This window comes from Falco rusticolus, chromosome W, assembly GCF_015220075.1.
Source record: "Falco rusticolus isolate bFalRus1 chromosome W, bFalRus1.pri, whole genome shotgun sequence".
Lineage (NCBI taxonomy): Eukaryota > Metazoa > Chordata > Aves > Falconiformes > Falconidae > Falco > Falco rusticolus.
In genome coordinates, this window is record NC_051209.1 from 24,453,210 (window position 1) to 24,469,223 (window position 16,014).

Below are 16,014 nucleotides of genomic sequence, written 5' to 3' on the forward strand. Positions count from 1 at the left end.
TGGAAGAAGTTGGTTGTCTTTTCCGTATGGTTATTCTTAAAGGTAATATACAGTTCAGGTCTTTGTCGTCTTGTAATATCTGCCAAAACTGGGGGGAAAAGTACAACGTTTTAGAAGGCTAATCTTCTTTGCCATTAATACTTAGATACCATTTTAAGTAGTAAGCCTCACAGATCCACAAAAATAAGGTTAATATTTTTCCCCTTCTTGATTTTTAAAGAAAGATTAATCCAAAGGTACACAAAATGTGATGAACCACTGAGAAAGGTATGTCCTTTCAAGAAGGGAGTGCATTTATCGAGACTGAAATGTTAACATTTTTTAATCATTACACTGATATTCCGACTGCAAAATAACAGCCTCAAATTCACACATGTCAAAGTTGCCAATACAAGACATTATATTCTGACATTTCCAGAGCTTAATTGTGTCTTGAAAATAGGTTCTTTCAATTTTCTTCTGAATTTTGTTCTGGATTCCAGGATACACCTGTTTGGCCAAACACCTGCAAATAACTGCACTGTCCCTCCTGTCTTTATGTAGAATTCATTTAAACCACGATGTGCAATAAAAACCACAGAAAAAATAAATCTCCCAAAAGCAGCAAGACATATTTCTTAGGCTTCTTAAAGTGCAAGATATCCATAAGTTCTTGTAGTTTTTAAGCAACTGTCATTCCTTATGGTTCCTAGTAAAGAGAATTTTTTTTCAGGGCTATAACACTTCAGTACACAGGCTTCCAGACAGCTTGGACCAAACAACTGTTTTTACATTTTTTAAAAAATGAAAACTCTGAAAAGAGAAGTTTACTCTGATTTCACAGAGAAACATAAGAGTCCAAATGCTACTTTGTAAACCATTGCTTTAGCAGAGTCACAAAATAAATTACGTAAAAGTATGAACAGTTAAGTATTTTGCATGCTAAGACAGCTAGATAGAAGGAAACTGACATTTCTGAACAGAATTAAAAAGCAGAAAAAGTTACCCTTTACTGACTATATAAAGGTGACACTTTATAGCATTTGTTTTATTACAAATATCTGGCATTGGTTTCCTTTTTGTTGGAGAAACCCTCAAAGTATTTAAGGACTTGATTAACTGGAGTAAAGAGGAGTCTCCAATGATGGCATAAAAGGAAGTCTAACTGGTTAAAGGCGGAAGCCAGCTCTGCACACTAATCCCTAGTCATAAACTACATTCTGAGATCTCTGACTACTCATAAAGCCAGAATTTGAGCTCAGATATATGAACATAATTCCAAATGCAATGCCTATGATAAGAGACAAGCATACAAGTGAATTGGCAACAAGGATTTTTAGAAAAAGGATGTTTAACCAAGGCCTAAGTCTTAGCTTGCTTCATTCAAAGTTTCCTTGCCTTCTCCACTACCTGAAATAGTGAAAGCTCCAGTTTGAACTACTCATGTTCTAAAATTGTGTGATCTCCCTGAAGAAAAATAACAAATTGATTCAGTTGTCAAAAACCAGCAGAAATCTATTGGTGGCAATATTATAAGAGAGGGACAGTAAGAGGTATAAAACATTGTTTATTACCAGTCAAATTAATGTAGGAAGAAATAATGAAGATAAAGTTGTGATTCTAAAGCTATTAATTATATTTTCTTGTGCATGTAAAATTGATAATTCTAAGATAAAGGGTCTAATACTTCAGGTACCCATTTCAACTGAAGCCTGATGCTTAATAGCATACAGACATTAATACTCTTATTAAATAGTTTTCCACAAACATTTTAAAAAATAAGTTTGTCATATATGTAGTACAAAGTATAAACATAAGTATTAGAAAGAGGTAGGTTCAATGACTTCCACTTGTTTAACTATCTTGAAAACCAAAGTGACTGGAAAAGTTAACTCTGATGTACTTTTTGCCTTCAGAAACTCATCTTTGATAATATCAAACTTCTGTTTTTCATGTACAGCTCTAGCAGTGTTTGTCCCATCAAAGGGCTCTGCAAGATCAAACACAAACATTAAAAGCATTAAAAAACCAACAAAAACCACCAAAACAAAAATGCTAGAACTGTACTTGCTCAGTGAAGACAGCAATCAAGCAAAAACACAGAGAAGTCAACATATCATTGCTTCCTAAGAGTGTTTTGAGTTACTGGTTCCACTTTGCTTCTCAGTCTTTATTTCTACATAACATTCATCCAGAAAAGCCCCAAACACTGAACACGCTAATGGTATGTAATCCATAATAAAGTCAGGTTATTCTTTCTATCTAAACATGCTATGATTGTGCTGAATTCATGCATCAGTAGTTATTTGTTACTGCTTAAGTCTGTGATGAAATATCAGAATATGATTTTGCATATTAAAATGTTTTGAAACTTACTACACACATCCCCCTTGGAGCTGTTTACTTTAGATTCATCTCATTCAACAGCTTCTCAGTTAAATACAAGGAGTATAGTAAAATATTTACTATAATTTTTAATGTAAGTACCACTAACTGCTGTAAAAATAGATTTTATCAGTTCATAGTTATTGTAGAATAACTAAGTTAACAATTTGGGGCTTAAGCCCTTCAAAAAGACTAATTTTTGCTAACACAATGAAAAAATGTTCCAAAGTACTAATTGAAGGATTAAAAAAGTAGTCCTTGCTACTAATAAGGTTGCCAACATTAAAGTAACAAATACTAGAGAATTATGATGTAGAGACTATGCATTACAGTGTTCTACAATACAAATTTTATATGGGTTTTTTTGCCTTAGAGAGCTGCTTAAATATGTGGTGTATTTCACGCTGGCAGGATTCATAAAAATCCTCAAGGGCCATCAAACCATAGAAATATTTGCTAGATCAGGTAGCTTTTTTGTTTATTTGGTTATGAATTCCTTTTATTCACATAGGGACATATAGTCAAATAAAGCATTAAACAGACATCAGAAGGGATTATGCCATTACAGAGACTGGGACTTCAGTTTTGCAATGTTCCATGACACTGGGTTTGTTACTGAAAGTTATTTAAATTCAAAATTAAATAAATTGTTTCAAGCAACAAATGTTTTGGGCATGTTTCTAAAAGATTTTTCTTCAAACTACCTATAAAGATTTTTTAATGGATGTTCACAGGCAGATTTATTTTACTTTAGAATGCATCATACATTTAGATTGGAGCAGAAAACTGGCCATCAAATAAGAAGTACCTAGTCCTCTAAAACCAGTCACATAATTTGACACAGTGACTTACTGCCAGTAAGAACTCCCCACTCCTTATTGTGTGAAGCAGTACAGCATATGTGATGTCAACTGTTTCTTTAATGCTAGGACCTTTATGTACTTTGTGCAGCTTTGCTTTAAAAGAAAAACAAAATTCTTAATTTGACAATCTTCTAAAATGGGGGGGGGGGGGGGGAAGAGGTGCTCTTCCTGGTCACAAAAATTGACTCATTTCTTCCCTTTATTCTTCCTGCATATTTACTGACTGTCAAGAGATAAACTCATTACCTAGAGCACAGCAAGAATGATTTTGCAATCAGCTACTATTTACAACACTACATTTCCTAACCATCATGACAGTGAGAGTCCATCATAAGTTATTTTGTTCACACACAGACACAAGAATATTAAAAAGTAATAGAACTTTAACACATGCTTAAGGGAAACGCTAAAGGGGATCATCTTTCCAAATGAAAATACAAGAAATCATAAAACTTCAGAACTTCTGGAAAGCAAGCTCTGAGGAATTACTTTTAGAATTATTTTTAACATGTGAATCTGAAAGATTTAAAAGTACAAGCATGAATCAGGTACAGCTCAGACAGCTTCTGATCCAGTTTACCTAAATGACTATCAGTTTGTCTCACAAAATTGCCAAGTTTCTAGCTTTTCCAAACTGTGTCTTTTTTCAACAGGATAATATATTATTTGATATAGAGAAGAGTGAAACTGAAACCAGAGTAGTCTCTAACAATTTTGAGCTTCTGACAAGGAATGTTCACAAACATTAGCTAAAATCAAAGTTATCTGTATCCCTATAATAGTAATAGCCTGTTAGATTTTAAGCTATCTGAAAAAGAGCATCTTTACATTTGTTTCTCAAACAGCAGAAATACAATGAGAATCAGTCTTAAGGCTGATAAAAATTAAAACAGAATTTTTTTTTCTTTGAGTAAGCCTAAATATAAAGCTACATGTAGAATTATGGCAACTTGCAGATATAGGCTTCTCAATTTATCAAATGTATTCTTGCATATATTTTTAATATTTTAAATATAAGTTACTGGAATTTTAGTCCACTAAACTGAAAATGTGACAGACTTGGAAGCCAAAATATGTTGACATGTTTAGCTAGCTTTTAAAAGTTTCTTCTCAAAGTACACAGAAGTTTATCTACATACTTTGTTAAACTAGTTCAGCTTAATTCCTTTATAAACAAGAAGCTTATTTCAAGTTGAAATAGGAAGTTTAATTTTTCCTTTCCAATTTAGAAGTAAAAACGTGGTATGCAAGGATAAAACCCACTCTTAAGTCTTGAAGCACATAGTAACATGAAGGAGTCAGATGTGCCACCTATAGGTAATTTTGCTTTTTTAATAGTTCAAATGCCAAAACACACTCTTAAAAGTTGTATGTAATTAAGCCCATTTAATATGCATTCTAAAATGCCTGTTTTGTATGTTGATATTCTATTTTCCAAGCTGACAGAAGGCAAACCTAATTATTCAACCACTTTGTAACATAAAAATATTGAGAGCTTGAAACACACAGGTTCTCCCCCCCCCCCCCCAACCACAGTAGATAAGCATCACATGATGTCAGCAGACAGCTGCCCAGCATTCTCAGCTCCCACAAGAGATCAGAGCCTTGGCAATGTCTGCCCTGCACTATTCCAATCATTTCAGCTGCACAGATACTCTCAATTACATTTCTCAACTCTGACGCTGCAGAGTCAAGCATGCAGTCTTCTTCACAGGTTTCAGTGTATTTTTTCCCCTATGACCGGTAGTTCATTCTTTTTCCAAGTCAAATGAAGAAAAGGAATCCCATCATGTGGTTTCACACTGTCCATATGATTATAGCCAAGTTGGTGAGCTCCAGGCCACATAACACATTTCACCAGTAGGTAATTATTCTCTGCACAGAGCAGCACAAGTGCAGGAAGTTACATGTGCACACACACAGAGTGCACTCCCACCCCCCAGGAATCTTTAGTAGTGTCTGTGCCTAACCACAAGACTCCTGCCTTATTCCTCCCATGCATCCCAGAAAAGTTTTTTCCAGTCTCTAATAACTATTTCTGTACAATTTGGATCCTGTCCAAGTTTTATTCTTTTATCCTAAAACTTCAACCCTTGATATAGTGATCCTAATAGCCTCCCATTTATTTACAGCCAGGGCCCAGGCCACCTCCCCCCATTTCAAAACTTCCCTCTCCACCCCAGTGTCCTAAACCACCTACTTCTAATTCTGCTCCTACTCCACCTTGGTTCCCTATCAGTGGTCTCTTGTCCAATCAATTCCCCTTCATCTGCTGCATTCTGATTCTTGCTCCCCTTTCTTATCTCAGTGTTAACTGTTTTCAGTTACAGGGTAGCTCTCAGTCCTTCCCTGCTTCTCTTTTCATTCTCCTCTAACATCTCAATCTGTCTCTTAGACTATAATTTTCTCTTTCAGTGGTCCAAGCTTCATCTTGTACACATGCTAACTATTCACCTTCTCTATGTAGACTCCCCATGGCATTTGCAAGGCACTAAAGAGCACATGAAGCAGGTTTCCTGTATCATGCTACTGCCCAGTTCAGCCTGAACTAAGGCGGCTAAGATATGCAAATCCAAAAGGTAGCCTAGATTTACCCTCTGTGGAAACTACGTTCACCAGACAACCAAAAATAGCAACCCCAAGGGGATCAACAAACATGTAATCTAGTTACTGCTAGGACTTGTGATGCCAGAGCATTACTAGAACAAAGAATATTCTTAGAGAGGAATCTGAATATGTGCACACTGTTTTTTCAGGAGCTCCATCTTGACAAAACTGAAGACTACTTCTGCAGAGCAGGAAAACACACACTACTGCCGTTCCTCGTCAAAGTCCTAATCCATGTTCCAAAATAACAGGACAATAAGTCCTCTTGAAGAAAGAGTCAGAACTATTTTTAAATACTACAGAAATTAAAGCTTCCTTCTCAAATGTTTTTTGCAAGACTATTTACATTGCTTAAATGTCATTTTCTATGTAAATATATTACACACACATTATTAAAACACTACCAAGGTAAAGTCTAATTGACAGATTCACATATTCAGTGTTTTAACAGTTTAAAATTATAATGCAGCTTTACATTTTACCTTCTACACAAATAAATTTGTTTCTCCATTCAAAACCATCAGGTCATGGAACAGCTTTGGCCTCACGAACTGAAATAATTTGATGGTTCCAACTAGGGAAAAGGAAAACAATTCACAGACCTTTTAAGTCTTGATTCTGAATTAATAACATCAGTTTACATTAAAAAATTGACAAATTGCTATGTCATAAGCCTAGATAGCACAGTACTTTATAATAAGGAATAATTTAGAATAAACAGTAATTCACTATATAAGAGTAAGGAACGATGGGTAGGAAACAAGAAAAAGTTTTCCACAAACACAAAAGTATATTTACAAAAACATCTGCAAAAGAGAACATGAGAGTTTCTATGAATAACATATTCATGACAAAATATTTTTCCCCCCTTCAAAAAACATCAGCATGGACATCTACATTTATTTCTAAGTTACAAATAAATTATAGCGTCAAATTTATCTTTCAGCATTTTCTGTGGGGAAAAGTAACATAAGGAGTTTAAGTGCAGATGACATCACATGTTGCATTCTATTAAAAAAATAATCAACAAGATATATAAAGATAGCATGCTTAAAGGCCAGCATTCCTAGTGCAAGGAAGCTATGAGAAAAAGTACTAATACTTTGTGTATGGTGAATCTTCTACAACTGCAACAACTCAAATGCAAATTTGAAGAAAGCCTATTACTTTCTGCACACAATTTTACAAGAACAAAACCATAGGAAATGATCACACAAATAGGAACAGCAGTGCAGTTTAGAGGACAATCTTTATGATGCTTAGCATAATGCTATGCCGAACATAAATGGAAGCCAAAGCAGCCACTTGCTTTATGTTCTTTGTTCTAAGCTTTATACTCCTAACCAATTCTAATCAGCCAGTTTTCAGCCGCTCTTAACTAAACCAGGAAACTACCGTATCAGCAAAAGGCCTGGATCACCACACACCAAGGAGCTTGGCTAGGTGCATCAGCCACCTGCAGAACGCCTATAAGTATCAACTGTAAATCAAAATACAGTCTGTAAATCCTCAGTTAAATTTGGAAGAACTCTCTGCTCCCTAGGCCACAGATTAGCTGTCATAACTCCATTAAGTCAGTGGTGATAAGACAGTTTACAACAGCTAAATATCTGTGTCTACGATTCTACAGGTTAGCTTGGAAACAGCTCATGATTAAAGCCACTTATGAAAGTTAGCTATCATTTAAGAATACAAGTAGGACCATTTTTAATATTTCAAAAAGGTGCAAGACACAGCATATGAAGCGTAGTTTAGGATACCTCAGTTTACTTATTCACCCACTGCTGTGCATATTTAACTTCTCTTGATATATTCTTTAGAAAATTAGTACAGATGATAAATTTTCTAGCATTCAAAACTAAATACAGTTTTCCTTCTAACCCATCACTCTCCTTAATTCCCATATTAGACTACTTCTGCAAGAATAAGAGAAGTTGTGAACGTGAAGCACCAAATACTTTCCTATCACATCTTTTTAATAAACTACCATCAACCACAAGCTTAATAAGAAATTCAGATGAATTGCTAAAAAAAAAATAATAATAAAAACATAGCAGCACAAAAAAAAAAAATAATTAGAGCATCAAAGAAGCTTAAACTGCAGCTCCAGAACATTGGTCATGAGCAGAAGCTGCTTACAGTGCTGACAGTTCAACTCTCCTGCCTTGTCTAAAATCTTATTTAAAAAAAAAATAAAAATCAGAGATATCCAGGCCAGTCAGTTACACAACAAATATTCGATCTCTGGTTAAAACAAGCAGTACTGTTTTACTTCAAACATGTAATTCTTCTCTTAACTTCTTTCTTTCTTTCTACCTGGCTTAATTTCTCAGCAAAACCTAAATGTGTTTATTATAAACTGATTTAGCAAGAAGCAACAAAAAAAGTTACGTTTCTAGCTATTTAAACAGCTTTGCATTTAGACTTGAAAACTACTTTATCTAATAGCATCATTAAACCTTCACTTGGTACCAAAATCTGAGCTAGAAATTGTCAACAGCAAGTTATTCGTGCATTGATTTTAACCATTTTGGCTTGCACATAATTATTACCAATGCAAAGTTAATACTCTCTGCATACACATTTTTCAATCCATAAATTAACAATAACCATTTGAACAGCTTTCTCAATCGTCAGTTATTTCTGGTATCACTGCTCCTCATGAAGAAGGCAAGAATCTGAAAGAAAAAGACCAGGGACTTCCAAGTGTAAGTCTGTATGAATACACTACAAATAAATGTAAAAGCTTATATTTTCCAGAGTATTCTTATAAGCCAAAGCTACTTGCAGAAACACATTAAGATGGGTACAAATTACGAGTATATTCAATTAAATATAGTTCTATTAAAAAAATCACTTTATTACCTGACCAATTCTGCCCTGAAGAGAACCACAAACAATCGCATTTTATGTTTTGTCATAACTGATTTCATCATTTCCACCAAATACAACTTAATCAACAAATGATCTTAAACAACCATTACATAACTTCAGACAATAAATCCAAGAGAAGTACAGTCCCAAAGGACAGTATCTAGGCCCCCTATACCAAAAAATGGGATTGATTGCACAGAACTATCTTTGAAGAATGGCATGTGCAGGCTGAGAGCTTATGGATTAAAATTAGAGACCAAGCCAACAAAAGAAATTTTGTGGCTGGTATCTACTACAGGCCACCTGATCAAGGAAAGGAGGTTGATGAAGAGAGAGTTCTTCAACTGCAGGAAGCATCATGCTCACAGGCCCTGATCCTGATAGGGGACTTGAACCACCCAGACATCCACTGGAAAAGTGGCACAGAGAACTGCAAGCAGTCCAGGAAACTACAGGAGTGCGTTGAGGACAGCTTCCTAGTACAGGTGAAGGAGAGCCCAACCAGAGGAGACGCACTGCTGGACCCCTTGCTCACTAATGCAGAAAAACTTATCGGAGAGGTCAGGATTGGAGGTAGCCTGGGCTGCAGCAATCATGCCCTGGTAGAGTTCTCCATCTTGAGGGGTACAGGATGAGTAAAAAGTAGAGTCAGGACCCTAAACCTCAGAAAGGCAAGCTTTCAGCTGTTTAGAGTGCTAGCGCACAGGATCCCATGGGAAACTGCCCTCAGAGAGAAAGGAGCTAGTGAGAGCTGGAAAATATTTAAAGACATTTTTCTTAGGGCGCAAGAGCTCTCAGTCCTAATGTGCAAGAAGTTAGGCAGGAGAGGTAGAAGACCAGCTTGACTAAGTCAAGACCTCTTAGCCAAATGAAAACACAAAACCAAAACACATAGGCAGTGGAGGAAGGAATATACGCCCTAGGGAGATTATAGGGATATGGCCTAAGAGTGCAGGGAGAGGATCAGGAAAGCCAAGGCACAGCTGGAGCTGAACTTGGCTAGGGATGTGAAAAGTAACATGAAGGGTTTCTTCAGGTACATAGGACAAAAAAAAGGAAGATGAAAGAAAATGTACTCCCCCAACGAGCAAAATGGGAGAGCTGGCTACAACCGGTGTGAAGAAGTCTGAGGTACTCAACAAATTCTTTGCCACAGTCTTCAGTGCTCTAGCCATGCCGCCCAATTCACAGAATCCAAAGGCAGGTACTGAGAGAATGAAGAACCACCTGCTGTAGAAGAAGATGAGGTTTGAGACCATCTAAGGAACCTGAAGGTGCACAAGTCCATGGGACCTGATGAGATACATTTGAGGGTCCTGAGGGAACCAGCAGATGAAGTGGCTAAGCCACTGTCCATCATATTTGACAAGTCACAGCAGACTGGTGAAGTTTCCAGCGACTGGAAAAGGGAAAACCACCCCCTTATTTCCCTTTTTAAAAATGAAAGGCTTGGGGAGTTACAGGCCACTCAGCCTCACCTCTGTGCTCAGAAGATCATGGAACAGATCCTCCTGGAAACTATGTTAAGGCATATGGAAAACAAAGAGGTGACAGCCAACATGGCTTCGCTAAGGGCAAATCATGCCTGACAAATTTGGCGGCCTTCTACTACAGGGTTACAGCATTGACAGATGAGGAAGAGTGACTGGTCATTACCTGGACTTGTGCAAAGCATCTGATACTGTCCCACACAGCAGCCTTATCTCTAAACTGGAGAGATATGGATTGGATGGATTCAGTGGATAAAGAATTGGCTGGTTGGTCACACTAAAAAAGTTGTGGTCAATAGCTCAATGTCCAGGTGGAGACTAGTGAAAAGTGGTATCCTTCAGGGGTCCATATTGAGACCAGTATTATTTAACATCTTTATCAGGGACACAGACAGCGGGACTGAGTGCACCCTCAGCAAGTTTGCAGAGGACTCCAAGCTCAGTGGTGTGGTTGATTCTCTAGAGGGAAGGGATGCCATCCAGAGGGACCTTAACAGAGAGATGGCCCTTGCAAACCTCATGAAGTTCAACAAGGCCAAATACAAGATCCTGCACGTGGGTCAGCAATCCCAAGCACAAATCCAGGCTGAGCAATGAGTGGATTAAGCAGCCCTGCAGACAAGGATTTAGGGGTATTGGTGGATGAAAAACGACATGAGCCAGCAATGTGTGCCTGTAGCCCAGAAAGCCAATCACATCCCTGGCTACATAAAAAGGAACATGGCCAGCAGGTCAAGGGAGGTGATTCTGCCCCTCTACTCTACTCTTGTGAGACCCCACCTGGACTATCATGTTCAGGTCTGGAGTCCTCAGCACAGGAAAGACATGGACCTGCTCAAGCAGGTGCAGAGGAGGGCCACAAAAGTGATCGGAGGGATGGAACACCTCTCCTATGAGGAAAGGCTGAGAGAGTTGGGGTTGTTCAGCCTGGAGAAGAGAAGGCTCTGGGGAGACCTTATTGTGGCCTTTCAATACTTAGAGGGGGCTTATAAGAAAGATGGGGACAGATGTTTTAGTAGGGACTGTAGCGATAGGACAAGGGGTAAGGGTTTTTAACTGAAAGAGAGTAGATTCAGACTAGATGTAAGGAAGAAACTCTTTACTGTGAGGGTGGTGAGCCACTGGAACAGGTTTTCCCAGAGAGGTGGTAGATGCCCCATCCCTGGAAGCATTCAAGGTCAGGTTGGCCGGGGCTCTGAGCAACCTGATCTAGTTGAAGATATCCCTGCTTGTTGCAGGGGGGTTGTACTAGATTACTTTTTTAAAGGTCCCTTCCAACCCAAACCATTCTATGATTCAGACGTAAAATACTAGTTCTTCCATGAAAGGCAGAACTAACAGAGCCCTATGTTGGGCTTATTTAACTCATCCTTATTCCTACCTATAATGTTGTTTCCATCAGCAACCTCAAAGCAAAGATAACTTATACTGTGATATATGATGTGGTACATGATACTATTTGTTCTCAATGGCAGGCTGTCACACACACACAAACATTTAAATCCCATGTTCTGCCCACCTTTTCCTCCACATGGGTACTGAGTTTCTCTTCTCCAGCCAGTTTCCAGTTTTTATGAAGCTACCATAATTTTGGTATCTTCAAGACACATACTCCACTCCTTTCAAATGGGAATTATAATTACCCGGAATACAGAGATGGTCAAGTAAACAGTACAACTAAGTTACTTCTGTAGTAGAAAAATTTAGAGATAATATAGATTGCTGCATTAGGTGCGTCATTGCCTGATATAACTTCTCAGCTATGTAACATTTTCACCACAGGAATACTAATGATTATTTTTTAAAAAAAATAATTCACAGGGTCTTTTTTTTTTTTTGTTTTTATAACAAAATATTACCAGTCAAATATTTAAAAGGTACTTAACACTGGAAAAAACCTAACTAGATATTCTTTTACTGTTTGAAAAAAAAAAAAAAAAAACCAATCTTTTCTTCCCTTTACTTCAGCAACCAATCTGTCTTCATTCACCACTTTTCAAGCTTTGTTTTAACCAGAAGCTTCCCCATGCCTCTGCAATTAAATTGAGGTAACATTTTTTCCCCTTATATATGATCATCACAAGAGGTAACATTAATATATTGCCATCAGTTCAAGTACTGATACTGCAGCATTGTTAGTCTTCATACTTCTTAGTATATCCTGCATATCTAACAGCAGGCAAAAAGAAATAATCTTCCCTTAAAGTAACCCAACACAGGGACCAGCTACTCATTTATGCAGAAATCTGCTCTTGATTCTGTTTCACAAGCACCCAAACCAGGAAGGTCAAATTACATATTTTTCTTGCATTTGGGCAAGGCCTTCCTTGCTAGTTTGCACAGACAAACCAGAAACAACTTCTTTAGTGTAAAAGATATTTACTAAATCGACCTCTTTCATATATGAAGATTAACAACTCATTATACAGATGAGTAGTAAAGGATGCATCTAGTGTCCCATATAAATTAGGAACTTGAGGATATTCTCCAGCAACATCCAATTCACCTCTTCAGCAAACAGCAGTTTGCCAGCTAAAAAGACAGTACTCAGGAGAAACATTTAGGACAAAAGACTATTCCCTTATCTGCAGAGACTGTGGAAGGAAAATCCTTTATGAGAAAATTTCTCAGAATCAGGCTTAAAGCATGCAAAAAGTGCAATTAGTTCATGAATTGCCACAGGACATATGGATTTAGTTCACATATTCCACATGTGGTACATGCCCCAGCAATGTTTTAAAGATTTCATGATCACTCATTTCTTACATTGAAGTAAAACATGAACACTTCAAAAATAATAATGAATATCCAGCAGTTACACATTTTGTTCTCCTTCCAGGAAATGGATACGATGCACTACATAGGACAGAAACATGTATGAACCAACTACCTCAGAAACAAGTTCTTAAGGAGATCTTTAAGCTTAAGTACAGCCATTTGGTGTTTCACATGGACAAGCAATCTTTATAAGAAACTCTAGTGACCATTTGGCAAAGTGCTCATAATCTACAGCTTTCTCAAATTCACTCACAATTTTAGCTTCTATTTCTCTTCTACAAGGAAGTCCAGATGCCAAAATTAAATTCAAGATTCTAGCAAACTAACAAGGTTAGTGAGCCAACTATATTATGGGAGAAGTCCTCACTAGATATGGCCTATATACTTTGACTATAATACAAGTGAAAAGAGCCACCTGGTCAGTAATCTGCATTGACTTGGCATGACAGAAGACAAGTGTGGCTATTAAGGTTCGAATAATCCCATATCACAATCAATACCTTAACTACACCTAAGAAGAATAGATCTTTCTCATACAGACATATGCAATTTTAAAATAGTGCAATATAACAAAACCCAGCTATTTTTAAAGGACAAAGCTATCTAACTTTCAGCAGCTATTTTACAGGATAATCTGTTTGGCTAAGCAAAAGATGTCAGACACTATCAACATTCCTATTGTCCTTTAGTCTTTTCACCCATTTCCTCTCTATCAGTTATCACTCCTATATTACTGTTATTCTCTTCTCTTCAAGGGTCATAAAGTGTTGATATATTGAATAAAAGGAATCAAAATTTTACATATTCTAAAACACTAAGATGAGCTTATTACTTACTCAAATTCTGTGGCATAATATTTGAAGAAGCCTATTAGCAAATCTCCAAGGCTTGATCCATTTTTTGAGAGATAATGAGGAATGGTACGTGGAACTTTATGAACAAGATGCAACTGCATAGTAGGATTAAAACATTCCTGCCCAAATAAAATCAGAGAGTATATATATATATACACACATACACACACAGACTTAATCTAGGTGCATATATTTTTTCACAACAGAAAAGCTGCCCATCTGCTTATTAGAGGTTCAAGGACACATGCAAACAAACAGCTCTTTCTCTTGCACTCCTGTTGGATGCTAGTTACTTCCCACGAGCTCAGGTAAAATCATCTTGCACAGGAGCGTCCGAGACCATCCCTTGCCTTCTATTTGCTAAATAATTTTATCATGGGAGAATCTGAGCTGGACTTGTGTTTACATGCTAGTAAAACCACATGAACGGAAGCTGAGTAAGATAGCCTGCACTGAGCTGGCTGCAGTCAAACCAAAATAAGAGTAGGTGAAGCTAATGCACTTATTGCCAAGTTCCCATAACTGTGGTACAGAAACTCTCAATCTGAAAGAAAGGCCCGACTTATTCTTCCCCACAGCACAGAGTTAAAATTAGATGTCAAACCCAGTAGCTCCAATATGAACCTGCATCCTCCCACATGGTGAGTTCAAAGACTGCAGTAGCACCTCTAGCAAACTTACCTGAAAGAATAAGTTATACAGAAAACCCGAATACACAGAATGCAGCATTTAAGCTGGAGTATGCTTTTCTTTGGGGGAGAAGAAGGAGTCAGCTTTGTTATAAAGGAAAGCCAGCTTTAAAAGGAATCTACACAAGACTAAATTAACATGGTTTTAAATCTGCTATACAGTTTGGGTGTCCATCACATCCTTTAGGTTCTCCTCTATGTACCCCAGTCTCTCAGAAGAATATATATCTTCTATTGCTAGCTAGAGAAACTATTTTTAAAACCTGGTAATACCAGGATACTACATTTTACAGCAATGTATTTTAAGGAAAATAAACCCAAGACACACAAATACAAGTTCTACATCCACATAAGGACATACATCTACGTAAATGTAGGGACCCATTCAATCATTACTATCTCCCCTTCCACTCCTTTGTTATTTTAAGGAATAGTATCAATATCACTTTATAGTACTAGATTATCACTGGAACAGCTATACACTGTAATACTATTTCTACATTCACAGCAGGCTCTGAGAAAAGCATGGATAGCAATAAAACCAGTAGGATTGGAAAGTTTCAGACTCCTGTCCTCTTTTGCCAGCTCTAGCAAGGCTTCCTGGAACTTTGCACAATACCTTATGGGAGAAAAAGCCATTCTTCTAGCTGTGAAAAATTTAAGGTCTTATTCTCACATGATATAACTTTGCATATAAAGTATTATTATAGTTAGCAGGGCTCAGAATGTAACAGTTTACAATCCAACAGAACACACCAAAAACATGGAAACAGACATAAAAAGCAGATACGCAGCATACATATTGTGGATAACTGGCTAGCTGAAAAGGGTCACATAGACATAGTCCAGCTGGCTGGACAAAAATGCACATCGCTCTCAGCTTATCTGAAGTAAAACAAAAATACACTATCCTTGGCTGTTCTTGTTACACAATAACAGGAAGATCGTGGTGGGAAAAGAATGTTACAGGTGGGAACAGATAACTACAGAAGAGAAACTAGGGGCGGGCTTGGTATTTAGGCAACTAACCAATAATGAGCTTAACTTTTGTAATATGTATGAGCTAATTATAAGAAGGCATAAAAGGTGACTGTAAGGGACAATAAACGAAGTCTGCTGATCACTCATATTGAGTGACTGTGTCTTCCCTCTGTCGCAACACATATAAAGATCTAAGAGGGAAACAGTTGTTCATAGATTATACAATATATACAGTTTTAACCCTAATGTTAATCAGATAGGTTACTGAAGTGAAAGTCACTCCTTGCTCACACCCACAGAAAGTTGTGGAAGAATCACAAATAAATTAATTTAGTATTAGCAGTATAACAGCTCATGAGGAAATGGGCATGGGGGGAAAAAGGAATGAGAACAATGGCTGCTGTCCTCCAACAATACAAAACAGAAATGCAATGAAACTACAACAGATGTCTACTAATGCCAATAAGTTAATATGGGAAGAGGGAGGGGTATTTCATCTGTCTGAAATACAGTT

At 37.2% G+C, this 16,014-nt stretch overlaps 1 protein-coding gene across 1 annotated transcript in view; it reads right to left on the reverse strand.

The window, feature by feature from the left end:
* Positions 1-4: 4 nt before the first annotated feature.
* The window catches only part of LOC119140742 (poly(A) RNA polymerase GLD2-like), a gene marked incomplete at both ends in the record, with an annotated part of 42,925 nt that continues 26,915 nt past the window's right edge, over positions 5-16,014 (reverse strand). Inside the window, 4 exon segments of the mRNA XM_037372274.1 lie at positions 5-88; positions 1,890-1,969; positions 6,317-6,408; positions 13,813-13,949. Of these exon segments, the coding sequence (XP_037228171.1) occupies positions 5-88; positions 1,890-1,969; positions 6,317-6,408; positions 13,813-13,949 (393 nt within the window).